The sequence below is a fragment of the Eurosta solidaginis genome, chromosome 5, assembly GCF_040869045.1.
Source record: "Eurosta solidaginis isolate ZX-2024a chromosome 5, ASM4086904v1, whole genome shotgun sequence".
Taxonomy (NCBI): domain Eukaryota; kingdom Metazoa; phylum Arthropoda; class Insecta; order Diptera; family Tephritidae; genus Eurosta; species Eurosta solidaginis.
This window is the reverse complement of record NC_090323.1, coordinates 26,699,665-26,720,959: the sequence shown is the minus strand read 5'-3', so window position 1 is coordinate 26,720,959 and position 21,295 is coordinate 26,699,665. Positions and strand designations below refer to the sequence as shown.

At 38.8% G+C, this 21,295-nt stretch overlaps 2 protein-coding genes across 19 annotated transcripts; both read right to left on the bottom strand.

Annotated features, from left to right (window-relative positions):
- Positions 1 to 5,081: 5,081 nt before the first annotated feature.
- mRpS31 (mitochondrial ribosomal protein S31) lies at positions 5,082 to 6,718 on the bottom strand. The gene is made up of 3 exons (XM_067792320.1): positions 6,450 to 6,718; positions 5,910 to 6,386; positions 5,082 to 5,849 (listed from the first exon to the last, which is right to left on the bottom strand). The coding sequence occupies exons 1-3, from the start codon at positions 6,485 to 6,487 to the stop codon at positions 5,177 to 5,179; spliced, it is 1,188 nt and encodes a 395-aa protein (XP_067648421.1). The 5' UTR covers positions 6,488 to 6,718; the 3' UTR covers positions 5,082 to 5,176.
- A 4,546-nt stretch (positions 6,719 to 11,264) lies between these two features.
- Positions 11,265 to 20,940, bottom strand: LOC137253577 (tRNA (guanine(26)-N(2))-dimethyltransferase-like). Of its 18 annotated transcripts, none has more exons than XM_067790768.1 (11): positions 20,918 to 20,940; positions 19,881 to 20,553; positions 19,438 to 19,824; positions 18,992 to 19,369; positions 18,754 to 18,922; positions 18,117 to 18,567; positions 17,248 to 17,720; positions 17,009 to 17,174; positions 15,971 to 16,946; positions 13,471 to 13,855; positions 11,274 to 13,411 (listed from the first exon to the last, which is right to left on the bottom strand). In XM_067790768.1, the coding sequence occupies exons 6-7, from the start codon at positions 18,317 to 18,319 to the stop codon at positions 17,315 to 17,317; spliced, it is 609 nt and encodes a 202-aa protein (XP_067646869.1). In that variant the 5' UTR covers positions 18,320 to 18,567; positions 18,754 to 18,922; positions 18,992 to 19,369; positions 19,438 to 19,824; positions 19,881 to 20,553; positions 20,918 to 20,940; the 3' UTR covers positions 11,274 to 13,411; positions 13,471 to 13,855; positions 15,971 to 16,946; positions 17,009 to 17,174; positions 17,248 to 17,314. The 18 variants fall into 18 exon arrangements, with proteins under 18 accessions (XP_067646885.1, XP_067646884.1, XP_067646886.1 ...); XM_067790772.1 differs by lacking the exon at positions 20,918 to 20,940 and having other exon boundaries at positions 19,881 to 20,008; positions 20,086 to 20,830; XM_067790773.1 differs by lacking the exon at positions 20,918 to 20,940 and having other exon boundaries at positions 19,881 to 20,008; positions 20,150 to 20,830.
- Positions 20,941 to 21,295: the final 355 nt, after the last annotated feature.

The window sequence follows — 21,295 nt, the reverse complement described above, 5'->3', positions numbered from 1 at the left end:
AATTCTATTCTAATACTATTCTGCGTCATAAGGTCAACCCACCTACCAAGTTTCATCGCTTTATCCGTCTTTGGTAATGAATTATCGCACATTTTCGGTTTTTTGAAATTTTCGATATCGAAAAAGTGGGCCTGGTTATAGTCCGAATTCGTTCATTTTAAATAGCGATATGAGATGAGTGCCCAGGAACTAACATACCAAATTTCATTAAGATACCTCAAAATTTACTCAAGTTATCGTGTTTACGGACGGACGGACGGACGGACATGGCTAAATGAATTTTTTTTTTTTCGCCCAGATCATTTTGATATATAGAAATCTATATCTATCTCGATTAGTTTATGCCGTTACGGATTACCGTTACGCGAACAAAATTAATATACTCTGTGAGCTCTGGTCAGCTGAGTATAAAAATAAAATAGTGTAAACTATTTGAAAAAACCCCAAAAATGAGAGAACTGGGCGAATTTATTCAAAAAGTCTTGAGCTGATTCTGAGAACGCTGAAAATAGCTCCGCAATTACTACCAAAAAGAATAGAATAACTAGAGAAGTCAGAATCGCATACCAACGCGATAGCATTGCGTGAGTATGGAATGTGCATAAAAACTGCCTTATATACAACGGCATGGTAATTTTTTTTTCAGCGAGCTAATAACATGTTAGATTCTAAGAGTTGAAACTTCTTGTTGTCTTACGTTCTTTGATAATACTGCAACTATCCGGGTGCGTTCCCTAGACAAAAAGAGTAAAGTCCGACCATGCCTTAAACTGTTCGGATTTGTCCCGGGATGGATTGCATTGGGGTGTGATTGTATTCAGTAGTCAGTTACATTTCTAATAGATGCGGGAATTGGATGCGAACCCAGTTAAGACATATAGGCTAAAAAGAAATCTGATACCAAAATCAACAGTGGAATGCTGAGGCTCATATTTTTTACATATTTCGGAGTCATATCGGATTAATAAATTATGAGCGCTCATTTTGTTTTACTTTGTTGTTGTTGTTGTTGTAGCAATGCTCGCCCCACCTAATAGCCGCGACCGATCACAAATTGTCATCAATATCCTCTAACGGAAACTTGCCGTTTCAACAGGGGTGGACCATAAGGAAAGGGGTGTTAGAGGCGTTGGTTCCACATTACAATTGAAGAGATGGTTGGTGTCATGTGGGGACACATTGCAAGCGGGGCATACATTTTGTATGTCGGGGTTGATTCTGGATAGGTAAGAGTTTAACCTGTTACAGTATCCAGAACGAAGTTGAGCAAGAGTGACACGCGTTTCCCTGGGGAGTATGCGTTCCTCTTCCGCAAGTTTTTGGATAATTTTCGTTAAGTACTGGATTCACCGGGCAATTCCCGGCATATAGGTCCAACGCCTGTTTATGGAGTTCACCAAGGACCTGCTTGTGTTTTTTCACTTCACACGGCTGGGTTCTCAGGTGCCGTATTTCCTCAAAATGCTTACGGAGATGACTCCTTAAGCCCCTAGGCGGTGCTGGTTCATCAATCAGATGTCTGATGGGATGCCCGTGGCGATTCTGAGAGCAGTATTTTGGCAGGCCTGTAGTTTCTTCCAGTGGGTGATTTTTAGGCTTGGCGACCATATGGGTGACGCGTAGCACGTAATCGGCTGGCTAATTGTTTTGTATGTAGTCATGAGCGTTTCTTTATCTTTTCCCCAAGTACTGCCACCGAGGGATTTGAGGATTTTGTTACGGCTCTGAATTCTCGGAACAATTGCGGCTGCGTGCTCACCAAAATGTAGATCCTGATCAAACGTCACACCCAAGATTTTGGGGTGTAGGACAGTCGGTAGCGTAGTGCCATCGACGTGGATGTTCAAAATGGTCGACATTTGGGGCGTCCATGTTGTAAATAAGGTCGCGGAAGATTTAGTCGGTGATAATGCCAGGTTTCGCGAGGCGAAAAAACTGGAGAGATCAGGGAGGTAGCCGTTTATTTTATTGCATAGCGCATCGATCTTTGGGCCTGGGCCTGTGGCCATTATTGTGCAGTCATCGGCGCAGGAAAGGATTGTGACTCCTTCCGGTGGTGAAGGTAGCTTAGATATGTAGAAATTAAACAAAAGTGGCGGTAGGACACCAGCCTGTGGCACCCCCTGTTTAATTCTCCTTGGTTTTGATGTTTCGTTTCTAAATTGCACCGATGCCTGCCGACCACCCAGATAATTTGCGGTCCACCTTTTAAGACATGGGGGAAGGGTAGACCCTTCCAGGTCCTGCAGTAACGAGCCATGGTTGACCGTATCAAAAGCTTTTGATAGGTCTTGCGCTACGAGTACTGTTCTATAGTGGGGGTATTGATTTAAACCGCAATTTATCTGGGTGCTAATGGCATTTAGCGCGGTGGTAGTGCTATGGAGTTTTCTGAAGCCATGCTGATGAGGGGCTAGCTGCAAATTTGCTTGGAAATAAGGGAGCAAAATGGCTTCAAGCGTCTTTGCCACTGGCGATAGAAGAGATATCGGACGATACGACTCACCTATGTTAGCTGGTTTCCCAGGCTTTAGTAGCGGGACCACCTTGGCCATTTTCCATTTCTCAGGTATGACAAAGGTGGAAAGAGACAGATTGAAGACATGCGCCAAATATTTGAACCCCTCTTTCCCTAGGTTTTTAAGCATCGGCATGGCTATGCCGTCTGGGCCCACTGCTTTGGATGGTTTAGCACGACCAATGGCGTCCTCAACCTCTTTAGCGGTGATGGTGATTGGTGACGCGCTGAATTTGTGTTAATGTGCGCGTCTATTGGCTCTCCGTCTATCTTTGTCGACCGTAGGATACATTATATATTGTCGGCAGAAAGCGCTCGCGCATTTTTTCGCGTCCGACAGCACTTTGTCGCCAAAGGCGATGGAAACTTTGTTTTTGTTGTTGTTGTTGTAGCGATTAGGTTACTCCCCGAAGGCCCCGGGGAGTGTTATCGATGTGATGGTCCTTTGTCGGACACAGATCCGATACGCTCCGGTAACACAGCCTCATGGAAACTTTGTCTTTGTGCTTAGTCGGATTCGAAAGGGACTTTACGGTGGACCAAAGTTTACCCACACCGGTAGAGAGGTTACAACCTCTTAGGTGCTCCTCCCGATTCGCCCGCTTATGTTCATCCACAAGCAATCTGATGCGTTGGTTTATATCCCTTATTTGGGGGTCATCTGGATCAAGCTGTCTTATAAGGTCACGTTCTCTCGCTAAGTTTGTGGCCTCCGCCGGGAAGTGGGGCCGGATTTCGGGAATTCTCCCGGCGGGAATGAAATGTGCCGAGGCGGAATTAATGACCTTACGGAAGGCACGCTCCCCTTGGCGGGCATCAGTCGGGATAGGGAGGGCAGCTAGGCGGCTGTCTGTAAAGGATTTATATTCTTCCCACTTTCCTTTTTTGAAGTTTATGAAAGTGCGTTTTTCAGTGACGATGAAGTCGGCGGTACGCTCAAGCGAAATAAGTATGGGCAGGTGGTCGGATGCCAATGTTACCATCGGCTGCCAGTTGACGCAGTTTACGAGTTCTGCGCTCACGATTGAGATATCTGGCGAGCTGTGACAGCTTCCTACCATACGTGTGGGGGCGTCTCCGGTTATTGTGCAGAACGTCGTTTCTTCTATTTGATCCGCCAACATCTCACCCCTACTGTCTGCCCGCAAGTTTGAATGCCATAGATCATGATGGGCATTGAAATCGCCTAAGATAATGCGATTGTTGCCAGTGAGTAAGGCCCTGATATTAGGGCGGTATCCACTGGGGCAACAGGTTGCAGGAGGGATGTAGATGTTGATGATTTCTAGGTTTGCATCGCCTGACCGGACAGATAGGCCTTGGCGTTCTAAGACATTGTCCCTGCGGATGCCAGGATCAAATATATAATATTGCACAGAGTGGTGTATGATAAACGCGAGACCGCCTCCATTTCCGCTCTCGCGGTCTTTCCTGTGGACGTTATACCCAGAGCAGGTCTGCAATGCAGATCTTGCTGTGAGTTTAGTCTCTTGAATCGCAGCAATGCGGATGTTGTGCCGCTTCATGAAATCGACTATCTCCGTAATCTTCCCAGTTAGTCCATTACAGTTTAACTGCAGAATTCTGAAGTGCATAAGGGGAGACGTCGCCACTCTGGGGGTAAGTGACGGGTAACTACGCCTGGGTTGGGGAAGGCCAGGACGCAATTGCTGTTGTGGCCCTATGACTGGGCGTCCTTGGGCAAGCATTGGGGTACCCGGATGATTTGGGTTTGCGACCTGGCAACATGGCGCGGTGAAACCCGTCGGGGGGTTGCCGTCGCGGAGACCAGAACATCTAGGGAAGTGGCACCACCCAAGGCAGGAGCTGCATTGGGCGGATGTCGCAAACATATATACATATTCTGTGCTGGCAAACGGTGCAAACGGAGGTAGGGACTAAGAGTCTGTTTCCCTGACCTACACGATTGCTGCCAGAAAAGAGGGGGGGAGAAGACGGGGGCAGGGGCTGTTGGTCAGCATTGCTTCCGACTCTACTTCGAAGATTGTAGTTATGAGTGGTAGCAGCTGTTTGAGTTGTTGGCGCCGTGGGGCGCGAGCAGCAGCGGGTACTTGTTGTGGCTTGCGGAGCAGCGGGGCTGCTGGAAGGTAGTTGGGGGGGGGACGCTTAGACGTAGACTACGGGACGCCCTTGGGCGTGAACAGCAAGGAGCCACAAAAGATTTATAAAAGTTACGTGGACGTCGGGTTTTGGGATCAAGCCCAGAACAACCTGTCCGATGCAACCATCCCTTGCACGAGACACACTGAACAGAGTATGACCGTCCTAAAAAGATTCTTTTGCGGCAGATGCAGCAAAACCATTTCTCAGGACCGGGGTCAGGAGACGGACCCGGATTGGATTCGATGCCTTCCCGGAGTAAGAGGATATGGAGCAGTCCTGCTGCAAGGAGCTGCTGGGAGGATGACAATTTGTGGGAGGGACGAAACATATTATATGGGGTCACACTGAAATGACAGTCCTTGGTCGGGAAAAATCCCGAGTCGCTCCGGTACATAGAACCGACTGCCTTGGGTAGTGTACCTTGCATCGAAAGGTCAAATTTTTGAGTTGGCACCCTTGAAATATATACCAAATCATTTTCAATTTTTATTTATTACAAAAGCATTTAACTTCTTTTAAATTAATATATTTAGCCTACGCTGTCACCTTTTTTTTAACCTCTGCTGTACCTGCTTTATTTTGTGTCTCTTGGCTTATCAAATCTTTAAGTATATCTTTTTTGCTTTCAAAATAATCTCGATACCAAAGTATGTGCTCCTTCTTCTCTTTTGCTGTTACATACGGATTTTTTGAAAGACCCACACATACTAATTCCATGTAATGGCGTATAGGTCCCCGTTCAGGGCACCAGCCTTCTAAGTGTTGTTCGAGGAAAATATGCTCAGAAAAGTCTACATCTACTTCAATACTTAAATCTTGCTCATTATCAATGGGAAAATGCCATACTTTACCCTGCTCTGTCCATAGCGCAATTTTTTCAAAATAATTTGCCGGTGGATGTGTTACTAATAGTTTTAGTTCGTTTTCTTGCAAATGTGCCCAGGTGGTAAGCATATCGGGCATATCACGTAATTCACCTGGATTTTTGAAAATACCTAAGGGTTCAGAGCCGTATAAATTCACGCTACCAGTGTATGTGGCAGCTTCTCGTTTACGTTCTTTGGACGCTTCGCGTGGCTGCCTTTGATATTGCTGGTATTCTTGTTGTTGTTTAGACTTGGATGCAATGGAGCGTCGAACAAATTCACCACGCGTTTGCTCTTTGGGATGTTGCGTACGATCGATTTTCATGCCAACAATTAGTTCGCTATATGGAATATTTGACTTGCATTAAAAATAAGTTTCGTAAAAATAGAGTGCGATTTACCTTAAGCTTAAATCGTTAGTTGGCTTAGTTTGTGTATCATCTGTACTTGTACTTTTAACACTTCCCTCTTGATTATGACCCAATAATTTTGCCAACAACTCTGATTCGACTAGCTGTTTTTGTTCACCTCCAGTTGCTAGATCAGCTACACGTTTGGCTGCTACAAAAATATCTTTCTTTTTCAATTCGTCTTTTGACGCCTCCTTTCGCTTCTTGTGAGCACTTCCTGGTTGAGCTATGGTTGCATTAGCACTTTTATTGCTCAAAGAGTACGGTGTTTCCGTAGGCATGCTAGCCAATAAGCGGTTAAGTCTGGTAATGGCTGGCTCTTCACTGGCATCAGCAGCAGCTTTGCTTGTTTCCTGCTCTTGCTGTACTGCTTCAGTTTTCTTTTCTGATTTTGATTTTGTTTTGTTAGACTCGTCTGCTGTATCTTCTCTGAAATGATGTGCGCCAGATACACGCGGTGTCAGCACCCTGTTGGCATGGACTATTTATAACTATCTATATATTTTTTTTTTTATAGTTTATAGAACTTACCGTAGACGCAATGGTGTAGTCCAGCGTAGAAAGATCATCTTTTTATTATAGTTTTTGTTTAAATGTGAGCAAAATTCCTAGTTCGAACTGATTACGGCACGGATTTCTATGTATTTCCAAAATGTCAAAATCATATGGGTGTTTCTTAGTGATGTGAAAAATGCTGCCATACGCTTTGGTTGCTTCAAAGCAAATAACACAAGGTGTTTCATTGTTTTTCGTATGGCGTTGTCAAACCGTAAGCACGCAACCAAAGCGTTTATGTAAATCTTTCGATGCTTCTCCCAACAGATGAGTTATATTTATGGCAGCACCTACACTCATGGCCAAAATAATAGGTATACACAGCTTTGGTTCTATATCATTTCAAGATTTTGCGAATGAAAACAAATTTTGTATGGTAATATTAATAACTTTAGTTACCCATACTAAATATATGAAAATTATTATAATTCATCCATTTAAAAGTTAACTGTATATTAATAAAAAAATTTCGTTGGTCAAAATAATAGGTGTATTAAAGTTGTCTTGGTAATTCTGTACGACAGCATGACACTGCTAATATGCGTCCAAAAATATCGAGAGAGGTGTCAAAAGACGCGTATTGACATCAGTATTAATAATCCGAAATCGGAAAAGGACGCGTATTAGCAGTGTCATGCTGTCGCATAGAATAACCGTTTTCTTAAAAATCAAAGAACACCGTTGAAATATAATTATTGCGGCCTTTATCCAAAATAAAGAACCCAAACCTTAACTAGAGAAGCCTCTCGAATATTACGTTTCCTTGTCTATGCCTGATTGTCCTTTTGGTGCATCAAGAAGAAAAAGATTTGCCCTTCGCGCCATGTACATTACTTTTGGGTCCTTTCCACACAAATTAATCTTCACTTCGATGCTTAATAAAATATTTCGCAATTTTTTTCCTACAATGGGATCGCAGCGGCCACCGTGGTGTGATGGTAGCGTGCTCCGCCTATCACACCGTATGCCCTGGGTTCAACTCCCGCAAAGCAACATCAAAATTTTAGAAATAAGATTTTTCAATTAGAAGAAAATTTTTCTAAGCGGGGTCGCCCCTCGGCAGTGTCTGGCAAGCGCTCCGATTGTATTTCTGCCATGAAAAGCTCTCAGTGAAAACTCATCTGCCTTGCAGATGCCGTTCGGAGTCGGCATAAAACATGTAGGTCCCGTCCGGCCAATTTGTAGGGAAAAATCAAGAGGAGCACGACGCAAATTGGAAGAGAAGCTCGGCCTTAGATATCTTCGGAGGTTATCGCGCCTTAAATTAATTTTTTTTTTTTTTTTAATGGGATCGCACCAATGCAGATGTACAGTGGCATAAACTTGTCTCTTCTGTTTGTGTACCGTAGAGTACAAGGATGTTTTGCAATATGTTAAGCTGACATATGCGGAGAAAAGCATGCCACTCAGATTGAGTTATCAGCAAGATAACGGTACAAAACATACTCTTCGGTTCGTATCTGAGTGGTTCAGAAACGGAATTTTCACACGTATGCAATGACCAAGTCAATCCCCTTACCTCAACCCGATTGCGAACTTGTGAAGTAACCTTAGAAGATGACTGGAGTCCTTTTCATTTCAAAAAAAGCGAGTTATTTTGGCAGAAGATGAAGGATTCGGATGGGATAGCACTTCACTGGAAACCGGCCAAAAATTAATTAAAGTCGTGACCAATGGAAAAGGCTAAGTTATACAAAACATGGAGGAGATACCGGTGATTAAAATAACAATGGAGTAAGGAATTATATTTCAATGGTGTACTTTCATTTTTAAGTAAATTTTCATACACCTGTTATTTTGACCAACGAAATTTTTTTATTGTGATACAGTTATCTTTGAAATGGATGAATTATAATAATTTTCATATATTTAGTATAGGTAACTAAAGTTATTAATATTACCATACAAAATTTGTTTTCATTCGCAAATACTTGAAATGATATAAAACCATATATGTAATACTTACTTATATTGCTACAAAACATCAGCGTGCCGATATATTGCTGTTTGAACGTAGTTGTTTTTTTATTCAATACTCGAATGTACCTAAATTTAAATTTTTTCTTGTCACACTTATGTTGCTACAATCACAAAAATTTTATAGGCTGTCTTGTTTTGATTTCGAATTCAAAACACATTGCGAGCATTTTCTATTAGCAATATTGGAGTATTACATATATGTATAGAACCAAAGATGTGTATACCTATTATTTCGGCCATGAGTGTATATCTTGCTAAGCAAAGTTTGTTGAATTTTAAGGGACTCAAAAAGTTGGGAAATTCTCAGACGAGGATTTACAACTCTTTCATCGCTTCAAAACGAAGAAAATGGCAAGGAGTCTTATTTTTATATTATGGGCCTGCCAAGGCATCAAATAGATGAAACACAACCAAAGCGTCTATGTAAATCCGCCTTAATTTCTGTAGCTGTGAAATTCTCCCGCAAATAAAACGGTGCTGTGAGTGGAAGCAAACCAAAGGATCAAGCTAAAATATGAATGCATGAAAGTTCCACTTTAGATACGTTTTTTTGCAATAATAATGTTGTTTTTTTCATTTAAAAATACTGTTACCAGATTCTTGTATTACACAAATATAATGAACTTGGGTACAGAAATTCAGAAATCCTAGAAAATATTTTACCGATATACTTTGTTGTTGAGTTTAGACGGTTTTTCACAATAATTTGAAAAACTACGTTTTCTATGCTTTTTACGCTTAGAGGAGTAACCTTATGTAATAAATTAAACTTTTACTGAAAATCAATAACTCTGAACTGAACAGTTTTCGCCATGATATTAAATTAAAATGCTTTGGAACAGGGGCAACACTTTTGTGACTACGTAAACCCTGATTCAATTTCTTAAGCTGGAGACATTGGTGCTTTATCGGTAATACTAATTTCACACAGACGGCTTATTGAATAATAAAGGCAGTTTTCTACATTAAGACGCTTATTGAGCTCAATCTTCCCTACAAAATTCGAATCTATAATTATTTCATTAGTAGCTAATCGAATGCCTACTGAAGTCAAAAGCACAATGCAACTCTGTTGGCCGCGTTCCGCTTCTTAGTTTTTGGTGTGTTCAGTGCTTAAAAATATCATTTGTCAAAGTAAATGTCATTGTCTGCATGGCGGAACGATACAAGGTGGCCGCATCGAACAGCTGATTATAACCTTTTTTATTTGATTTGATACATCAACTACGATTTTGACATTTGTCCATCGAATTTACAAGTACATGAAATTTTTTTTGTTTGTAGGTATGTCACCATGCTCCCACCTTGTATCGTTCCGCCATGATTGTTTGTCTCATCGTTCATACTAATCGAGCAATTACTTCTGTGTGAAAGCAAAAAATTTACGATTTCATTAGCAGGTGAAATGAGATCATTAAGTTTCTGTGTGAAAACAGTATAACCGTATCGGTAACCTTATAACAGCTGATTCGTCCAAACTTATGAGAATCAATGCAATCGATTATTGGTGCCGCTAAGGTCGTAACCGTATCGTAGCCAACCAATTGGGGTTTGGTTTACCGTCGTAACGATAAACAGCTGATTACGTTAGGGATACTGATACAGCGATACGACATACGGCACCAATGACTCCGGCTTTAAGCCTGTCATTGGTGCCGTATGTCGTATCGCTGTATCCGTATCCCTAACGTAATCAGCTGTTTATCGTTACGACGGTAAACCAAAACCCAATTGGTTGGCTACGATACGGTTACGACCTTAGCGGCACCAATAATCGATTGCATTGATTCTCATAAGGTTGGTGGAATCAGCTGTTATATGATTACCGATACGGTTACCGATAAAGCACCAATGTCTCCAGCTTTAGTCCCTGCACACAACCCTAATCATTGTAAATCTTACCTAGTAGCGCAACTAAAAGCTGGTCGGTTAAAATTCACACATTCACACGCACAGTTCTCGACTCAGTTTCAAAAAAAAATTTAGATTATTTAGCTCAAATTTCAAAGTGAGATAATCCTTACGAATTTATGTATATATAGAATATATGTGGCGGCAACCACATATTACGAATTTACATAAATAGCTATAATAGTTTCTTAGTGTTCATTTTAGAATTAATACCTAATGGGTATAACTAAAGGTTAAGTCATCTTATATTTTACTTTACATTATTATTCCAACTACATTTTAATATAGCATAATAATGCTATCTCTTTCACTCATATGAATTAAGCTATTATATTATTGTTCTCAATAATGTACAAGACATCACCTGATGTTCCGTATTTACTCCAACAAGAATTTACAGCAATGTCTAATTAGAATTTACTGCAATGTCAAAAACCAGTTGGATTTTGACTATTGCGTTGTGCTAACGCGTTATGAATTATTAAATAAATACCAAGATCCTACATACCCTGCAAAAACGCTCCACGTCATTTTACTAGTCATTTTACGGTCATTGTGACTTTCTGCAGCGGTTATATTCATAGTCATTTTTGCATGGGGCGATTAGGTTTTGTGACCAAATTTTCCGTTTCGTTCCTATTAATGTGATCATGCATTCCGCTCCCACCTATAGGATGTGAGCATAGTACTGTGCTGTTCACACACGTCACAATGCTCGTCAAATGGCGGTCATTTTTCCGTCATTTCACTCTACATTTTCGAGCCATTTGACAATCAATTTTACTGCGGTTTTACCATTTATATAACCGCCATATAACGTGAATTTTACCTGCAGATTTACTTTACCTGGAGCAGCCATATGATTAAAATATGAACCAAAAAAATTGAATTTTCAATATTTATTATTTTTATTATATGTACATGAAATTGGAACTTATATTAATACAGTTCATATAAAAAAGAAGTAAGTACTTTAATAATAAATAAACTCGCTTAATTGAAATCTTTTCTAAGGGAGCAGAAAATAATTTTAAGCTTTAGAAAAAACTCCAATTATTTGAATAATCTACAACTTAAAGCTTAGTAGAAATTCAGATTAGGTTTACTCTTTTTTTTTTCTGATCAAGAATATTCAAGGTGTCGTGGAATCAGATTGCTGTCGTAATTGGTGAACTTAAAAATGTACGACTAGTAATTGAGTCAGACTTATTATTGTTCTAAATCTAACCATTCCAGCAATAATTCTGCAACGCTTAGCAGAAGTATTGATTGGTTTCAAATCTAATTCCAACAGCAATCGTACCACGACATACTTTATTTATTTATATGTACATGAAATTGTAACTTAAATTAATACAGTTCAAATAAAGAAAAGTAAGTATTTTAATAATAAATAAACTCGCTTAATTGGTTTTCGTTTTCCAATTGAAATCTTTTCCAAGCGAACAGAAAATAATTTTAAGCTTTAGAAAAAACTCCAATTATTTGAATCAATTTAAATCTACAACTTAAAGCTAATTAGAAATTCAGATTAGATTTACTCTTTTTTTTTCTGATCAAGAATATTCAAAGGTGTCGTGGAAACCGATTGCTGTCGTAATTGAATTTGAAAGTAATAAAGTAAAGTAAAATATGAATTTAAAAATGTAGGACTGGTAATTGAGTAAGACTTATTATTGTTCTAAATCTTATCATTCCAGCAATAATTCTGCAACCCTTAGCAGAAATATTGATTGGTTTCAAATCTAATTACAACAGCAATCGTAACACGACATACTTTATTATATATGTACATGAAATTGTAACTTAAATTAATACAGTTCAAATAAAGAAAAGTAAGTATTTTAATAATAAATAAACTCGCCTAATTGGTTTTCGTTTTCCAATTGAAATCTTTTCCAAGCGAACAGAAAATAATTTTAAGCTTTAGAAAAAACTATAATTATTTGAATCAATTTAAATCTAAAACTTAAAGCTAATTAGAAATTCAGATTAGATTTACACTTTTTTTTCTGATCAAGAATATTCAAAGGTGTCGTGGAAACCGATTGCTGTCGTAATTGAATTTGAAAGTAATAAAGTAAAAAAAAATATGAATTTAAAAATGTAGGACTAGTAATTGAGTAAGACTTATTATTGTTCTAAATCTAATCATTCCAGCAATAATTCTGCAACCCTTAGCAGAAATATTGATTGGTTTCAAATCTAATTACAACAGCAATCGTAACACGACATACTTTATTATATATGTACATGAAATTGTAACTTAAATTAATACAGTTCAAATAAAGAAAAGTAAGTATTTTAATAATAAATAAACTCGCCTAATTGGTTTTCGTTTTCCAATTGAAATCTTTTCCAAGCGAACAGAAAATAATTTTAAGCTTTAGAAAAAACTATAATTATTTGAATCAATTTAAATCTAAAACTTAAAGCTAATTAGAAATTCAGATTAGATTTACACTTTTTTTTCTGATCAAGAATATTCAAAGGTGTCGTGGAAACCGATTGCTGTCGTAATTGAATTTGAAAGTAATAAAGTAAAAAAAAATATGAATTTAAAAATGTAGGACTAGTAATTGAGTAAGACTTATTATTGTTCTAAATCTAATCATTCCAGCAATAATTCTGCAACCCTTAGCAGAAATATTGATTGGTTTCAAATCTAATTCCAACAGCAATCGTAACACGACATACTTTATTGTATATGTACATGAAATTGTAACTTAAATTAATACAGTTCATATAAAAAAGAAGTACGTACTTTAATAATAACATAAACTCGCTTAATTGGGTTTCGTTTTCCAATTGAAATCTTTTCCTGTGCAAGCACATCGCTAACCTGTGTTGGCAAAAGATATGATTATACTGTCTTCGATAGATAGTCGGACGAGCCGCTACTCGGCGAAGTAGAATGACCGTTGTGTCGGTGGCAGCAGTTACAACAGCAGATTCTAACTTTGCACCATCCGTACAGTGTGATGAATGCTTCACTGCCTTTTCCAATTGCTTGGCGCAAGCAATTTTTGCTGTTTGTAAAGCTTTAGCTGTAATGCAAATATATAGATGGGTTAAAGTGGTTTTCGTATGTTATTCAACAACTCACCCTATACCATCATCACAGCGTTCTCATCGATTTTGAATATGTGTACTGTTTCAGTATTCAGACCCAGTTCGTTTGGTTCAATATTTTCGATTTGATGAATATGTATACTATCAGTTAGGCAGACAATTAGGTGCGTTCGATTCATTCATATACTGTGGGGAATTGAGCCGTAGACGCAATGACAGATATTTTGATTCTTTTTGAAGTGTAACATTTGTAAACAGTTAGGTTTCTCTGCTGTTCCATCACCAGTAGAGAGCTATTGAAGAAACGCTCGACCAAGATAATATGTTGCGATTTACGCGCATAGATTTGTTCCACCTCGTCACAATTATTGATGGAGAAAATGCGAAAGCCATATTTACCATCCAATACCGAAATGGAACTGTAGAGGAAGAAACATTTATTAAAATTTAATAAAATCAAAAAATGATAGTTGTGCTAAAATGGGGTATTGTATTGTATGTTAAAGTATAGCGAAGTCTCAGCGGCTTTGTCCTGGTCAAAATTGAGTTTGAATTGGCTTTATTCTTCATTCTTAGAAACATGTACGAAGGTACCTGGTAAGATAATAAAAATCCTCAACGCTTTTTTTGCAATAACTTAAAAAAACTCATATTCAAACTTCTGCTTAACTTCTACATATCAATAGCTACCTTTACCACCAGGAGTCACTATTGCTTCTACGCCTATGCTATTGTTTCCTACACCGATGAGCTTTGTAATAAAATAAACAGCTATCTCCCCAATCTCTCCATTTTTGTCGCCTCGCGAAACCTGATATTGTAACCAACCAAATCATCGGTGATCTTATTTAAAACATGGCCGCGCCAAATGTCGACCATATGATTACCCTACCGACTGTCTTACACCTTAAAATTTTGGGTGTGACTTTCATCAGGACCTACATTTTGGTGAGCACGCAGCCGCAATTTGTTCCGAGAATTCAGAGCCGTACCAAAATCCTCAAATCCCTCGCTGGCAGTACCTGGGGAAAGGATAAAGAAACGCTCATGACTTCACACAAAGCAATTAGCCAGCCGATTAAGTGCTATGCGTCACCCATATGGTCGCCAAGCCACTGGAAGAAGCTACAGGCCTGCCAAAATACTGCACTCAGAATTGCCATGGGCTGTCTTCTTATGTCCGTAGAACACCATCTGCATAATGAGGCGAGAATACTCCCCGTCAGGGAGAGAAATGAGATGCTGACCAAACAGTTCCTGTACCCAGAAACCTGAGCATCCCAACAGGCATCTGATTGGTCAACCAGCACCGCCTAGGGGCCTAAGGAGCCATATCCGTAAGCATTTTGAGGAAATACGGCTCCTGAGAACCCAGCCGTATGCAGCGAAAAAACACAAGCAGGTCCTTGGTGAACTCCATAAACAAGCGTCGGACCTTTATGCTATGAATTGCCCGGTGAATCCAGTACTCAAAGAAAAGTATCCAAACCTCGCGGAAGAGGAACACATACTCCCCAGAGAAAAGCGAGTCACTCTAGCTCAACTTCGTTCTGGATACTGTAACAGGTTAAACTCTTACCTATCCAGAATCAACCCCGACATACAAAATCTGCTAGCACTGACCAAGCCTAATTTAAAGGCATGTGACGCCAGAAAGCAGTGACCAGTCAGAATACCAGTCATGAGTCTACAGGCCTCCCTTTTTAATGATATAAGTAACTTTGTTTGTCTAAGGTTGTAAGACCTACACATAATCTTCGACACTTTACAGCCCCGTGCTTGGATCCGCGCCTTTCCTGCTGGTAGATCATGTGTACCTCTCGCATTCTCTTAATCAGGCAATTAAAATATAAAGGTAATTCTTTACTTTAGCGCCCAATAATGTAAGTCATGAATAAAATAACTTCTGAAACAGGTAGAACAAGTAAGGGTGTCTAAGTTCGGGTGTAACCGAACATGAGCTTCATTTGTACATTTCATTTCAGATGAATTACTTTTCTACATAATTTTAATTAGTTCTTGACGAGCCTTAATGTAAACGGTTTACTTGAGCTGGCCGGTCAAAGCACTTCATATAGGGTGTATGTGTCCGCAATGTTACCAGAATCGGTGTGATGACCAAACGGAAAAGCCCGATTGGCAAATACTAGAAGTTTTCAAGGTAACAACTAAAATCCTGCCTCTAAGTCTGATAACTATGCTTCCTCGAGGGAACGGAGCCTTAGCTACGCGCGCGCAAGAAACGAACGCATGCACTAAGCATGAAACCCCCGGAGGGAATGTCCTCGTAAACACTCGCCTCATGAGCCTCAAGTCTTCTTTCTTCAGAGGCAAGAGCAACTTTGTTAGTCTAATATGATAAGGAGTGCAAATGCCTGATTTGAAGGCCTTCTTACATGAGTTAAGAAATCTATTCATTTAAAAAGTTAAGAAAATGGAGAGGAAAAAGGTAAGAATATTTTTGTTAAGTTCTGATATGTGTCATGCGTTAAGGGGCCGAATAGTCACCGATAGAATACGATAAGGAAAATTACCTTCAATCACACGTTCACATCGTGCCGAACACGAACAAAGTAGTAGGAGCACGTACATATAGCTCATTTATTTCAATAGTGTCATAACTCAAAAAACATGACTTTTGAGTTAATAACATATAAACGTACCCAATATCATAATCTATGTTGTATAAAAAAATCTTTGTGATCAGTTAAAACTTTACCACTATAGCACAATGAAAATAAGCCTTTATATGGGCAACATATGGCAGTTAAAATCTTTGAATGGCTCTCCTGGAAAATTGTGTTTTTGGAGTTATGACACCATTGAAGTAAATGAGCGATATGTTATTATGCGAACCCATATTTTTACGTAAAAGTCCAACGATCACGGATGTTACGGCTTTATTTGAGGTTGTTGTTGTATTAACGGTAAAGACACCCCAAAGGTTTGCAGCAGCTTTAACTCCGACGTCGGCAGTATGACATCATCCATGACATCATAATAAAAAATTTGGGTAATTCTTTACTTTAGCTCACAACTGCTAAAACTCGTCTAAAAATATCGGGAGAGGTGTCAAAAGACGCGCTTTGGACCCAGGATCACGAATCTGAAAGCGGAAATTGGAAATTTTATTTCGTTTCGGAGATATTTGCAAACAAAATTAAAAATTTTCATGTGGATATTGTAATTTTGATGATTTTGTGGTACCCACAAGAAAAACTGTGGGTAAAAGTGTTTTGCGCGGATATAGTTTGGGTCTCCAAACCGGTGTTGGACCCACCCAGGGTAATTTTTTATAAGCGCGGCCGAAGGCCCCCAATGCAGAAAGCTGTTCTGCACAAAAATACTATGGATCCCACCTCCGGTTTCGGAGCGCTCCGTGGCCATTTTGCGGTTTTTTGAAATATCTTGTGACAGAAATTAAATTCTTAATTTCCACTCTCGGATTCGTGGTCCAGGGATCAAAACGCGTCTTTTGAACCTTCTCCCAATATTTTTGACAGTTGTGAGCTAAAGTAAAGAATTACCAAAAATTGTATAACAATTATTATCTGGTTTATTTTTGTTGATACCTTTTCACATTTTTCCATGTCACGACACGCCATATAAATTGTGGCTCCACGTTTAGCTAGTTCCCCGGCTGTCTCCTTTCATATGATGGTATTTGCTCTAGTAATAAGAACAACTTTCCCTAACGCCGTCGTACTCTTTCGATACTTCCCACCTTGCATATAGGATCTACACAGAGACAAATGGTATTAGTTCATACAGCTTATTTTTAAATATTTAAAATGTGCGTATTCATGATTACCTGATAAACCACAAGGCGGCGGCTGCAGTCAGTAGCCAAGCAATAGTTATTTGCTCCAATATGCCAATCATCCTGAAATCATTATTACCGAATTTCCATCGGCGCTGCGCTTTTTAGCATCTTCTTTAACCATATCCTTGTTCTCGCTATGTATGTACTTAAATAGTGTGCTGTCAGGATCGGATGCTGTTTTATCACACATTTTTTCCAAAGCCATAAAACTTTCATCAGACGTACGTTTATTATTATAAGGAATCCTCTTTATAGTGTTTGCATTGTTGGATTTATTTTCATCCTCCATTTCAAATATTTTGTTCATTGCATTTCCGCTAACAGCAACGTTACTCTCGTGTTGATCCACATTCGCTACACGAGGAGCTGCGCGTGCTTCTAGCAAAGTTTGTAGATCCTCCTCTAAATCCAAGCTAAAGCGTTGGCAAGATACCGGCTCTTTAGCAGGCGTTGTAGCCTTTCTAAATGTGTTCGTGAATCGAGAAAAAAATGTTGAAGATATTGTTTGTATTAATTTTTAATAATAGGTATATATTACCCATGCTAAAGTGATTTATCTTTTTAAAAGTAAAGTAGTAAAGTTCTACAAGCGAGTAGCTACTTTTTAGTCAAAGATTTGGAAAAATTTCAAATTCTTATATATTAAGCCAATTTACTCTACAGTATTTAAAACATCCATCTCCATGCTCACTCGAATGGCTCATCATAAACAAGCATGCAATTTTAATGATACATTTATAAGCATTTACCGTTGCATGACAAGTAATTTCTTGACTTTTGCACGTCAAGCTTTATTTGCTTGAAATTTTTCCAATCCAGACATTTGTATTCAGGAAAATTGAAAAAGAGCAACAAACATCCAAGTTATATTTTGTTGAACCACAGCAGACAAGGCGCGGTAATCTTCCAGGGTTTTCGTTACGAAATATCTTTTCCAGATAAGCTTATACCACTTGAGCACGCTACGTTGTGTTATTATTTTATCCAATAGTTTCTTAATGGTTGCCCCATCATTTGAAATTGTGGCCTTGCCACTGGAATCAAGAATATGCTTGTCCATATTACATGAACCCAATATAGTGCGCACAGCGTCCACAATTGAATGCGAGGTATTGATGTTGGATATGATGAATATTTTTTACATAAAAACTCATGTACCCAATACAAGTTCAGGCATACCGCCGATAACACACCTTTTAAACGACGTTGTGTGTCCAAATCACTTAGCGGTTTTTCTTCTATGATTTGTAGCAATTCTTCAACAAACGTTGGATCATGTATGGGATGCGACCAAAGTGGACCGCCCATCTATATTTGGGAATATAAGAAACAATTTGGTGTGAACAATTGGTGCCAGTTAACCCTCTGAAAAAGCGACTGACGCGCCTTTTTGAACGGACATAACCGTTTAAACGGTTAAGCACCAATTAAGTAAGAAGGAAATAATTTGATTTATTCGAGATTAAATACTTAAGTGGGATAGTTGAAACTTACATGATGTTTATCACCGCAATACGCACAATTTGTATTAACATTTGGTCCAGTTGGTATACCGAATTTTACTTCCGCATTGCCTTTATCTGAGATCTTGCTTTTTACAATACCCATAGGCTGTAGCGTATAGGTATCACAACCAGTGCATTGAAATACCATTCATTGTTTGCTGTGTTCATAATATAAAGATATGGTAAGTAATGGATTGTGGTAAAAGGCCAAAATGCTGTATACCAACCTCATGCTATATTTACACTTCGCTTGACTACTATGCATACGCACAAATACGGGTATATAAAAATTGGCAGAAATGCTCAAAAGTGGCTCAATATATTTTCCATAACGATTAGAGTGCGTTTCAATGCAATGCAATAGTATACGCAATCCCATATCATGGCAGCATTTCATACGCAAAGGCACAGAACTATATTTGGCATTGCAGGCTTCAGGCGTATTGCCTGCCAGCACAGCCATATCATTCGCATTTACAAGTAATGAACCCCCACTCGTCAGTGATTGTATAGCGCCATCCAGAAAGCGATTCGGACAACCATAAGGATCTAGGTCTATAACATCGAAACGCTTCTCATATGAAGTTGAAAGGTACATGAGAGTCCTATTGCGAATTTTATTATTGATTATTACAGTTAAATCACTAGCTATTGATTCGTATATCAAACCAACATTGCATCCCCTTCGCTTGGCACAATTAAATGTTCCACTCCATTGTGTCGCATATTTACGCTAATGGATTCTTTTCCATAACTTATGCTACGTAAACCTGTTGCAGCAAGCGCTTCCAATATTCGCAGTCCACCGTCGTATTTTACACCACCAGCCGTGTATGGTTTCTTGTCATTAGCATTGCTTGCTTTCCTTTGTATTTTGTGGATTTTTATGCGCCGCCGCTTCCCGCTCTCTTATCAACCGCTTTGTGTATACATTAAGTACTGAAATACTTAAATCACGATTAAATTCTTGTACTGGATTGTAGAATACGGCCCCGCCGGCAATAATTTCTGTAGTGCTTTCTTTGATCACACGTTCGGGTGCTTTGTCGTTCGTAGCGATCTGTTAATTCATAAAATTTAGGGCGATTTTGTTAATAACGCGAAACATATATTTACCTTATTTTCAGATATTTCCTCAACTTCCATTTTGGCTTTAAACTGCTGTGCATACAAGTTTTTGTTATCAGCTGTTCGGTGGTGGCATACGCTGGCTGCTGCTTTCGTTGAACAGTGAATCGTGGAAACTGTTTCAACAGAGGAAATATTTAAACATTACAGATGCACAACACTGTTTTTTTATAAATCAACGATGATAGCCAGCCTTGGGAGGTTGTTGCTGCTGCTATCTTGGCCTTGCATTACCCGGTTGCTGTTGTTGTATATACCTTGGTATAACTGGATGTGGCGTCATTGCCCCACCTGGTCCAGTTGATGCGGATCACGAACAACAACCACCACGACCTACACTGTTTGGGTTCACTTTGCTGCTGCAAACACACCTCCGTCACAATAATTAATGGAGACCATGGAGGGGTATCTCAACAAGAGAGGATATTTTATTGCACACATTGCCGTTTTTTTACACCGAATTTTCTAATCTTTTTTTTTCAATTTTGGATAATAAATCTTAATGGTAATAAGAATTTTTTTCTTGTATGTATGTGGAAATCAAAATTTACTATTCTGCATTAAAATTGCTCACGATTATTTATACTATGCAATTACATATTTCACTTTCTTTCTTTATAAACATGCACACATTGATATGAGTTTTTTTTGCTAAAACACACTTTAGTAGACCAAAAAATATTAAAGAATCCGTATATTAATTTCTGCAAAATGTAAATCACACAAATTGAAAAAATTTTCCACTTTTCTGCAGAATTAGAAATGGCGGATTTTTTGCACGCAAAAATGACGTATTTTGCTATCCCTAAGAAAATAATAGGTGCGAGAGAGCACGATATATTGTGGGAAAGCAAAATTTGTCAGCATGCTATTTCATTTGCACAATTTTTCATTCCAAATCGTCACCCCTGTCAAAAATTCGTGTGGCTGTGTGCGTTTTTGGTCACACGATTTTTGCAGGGTATATAAGGCGTTTTTAAAACAATATTTTTATTTATATTAAAGCTTTTATAATTTTTTTTTACTTTGAAAAAAAATCCGAACACCATTCCTTCATTATATGTCATTCGACTGCTTATTTCACTGCCTTCCACTCTATTCGCAACATAACCTCAATTTAAGCTGCCAAACTATATAGTAAACAATGACCGTTTTCAACCGAAACAACAATGGCAACTCACATTTACCCGTTATGCTAACTTAAGCGAGTGCCTGTCAGAAAGAAGTCAACACACTTGTACTTATCAACAATGCCTCCGGTAATGCAGTGTTTAATCAAATATTCACAATAGTGCCATAGTACAAAAAGATTTCTTTGTGTGCTCACAATCGTTTATTTTTAACAAATTATTTTAATAAAATATAGCTAAACAAAAGCTCTACGATTAATAATGCCCAAAACT

Coding starts and splice junctions, on each gene's coding strand:
- LOC137253577 (XM_067790768.1), bottom strand. CDS start 18,319: ATGGACAAGCATATTCTTGATTCCAGTGGCAAGGCCACAATTTCAAAT. Junction 17,721..18,116: donor CAACAAAATATAACTTGGAT/GTTTGTTGCTCT, acceptor GAACACATTTAG/AAAGGCTACAACGCCTGCTA.
- mRpS31 (XM_067792320.1), bottom strand. CDS start 6,487: ATGATCTTTCTACGCTGGACTACACCATTGCGTCTACG. Junction 6,387..6,449: donor ACTACACCATTGCGTCTACG/GTAAGTTCTATA, acceptor CCATGCCAACAG/GGTGCTGACACCGCGTGTAT. Junction 5,850..5,909: donor ACTAACGATTTAAGCTTAAG/GTAAATCGCACT, acceptor TATTCCATATAG/CGAACTAATTGTTGGCATGA.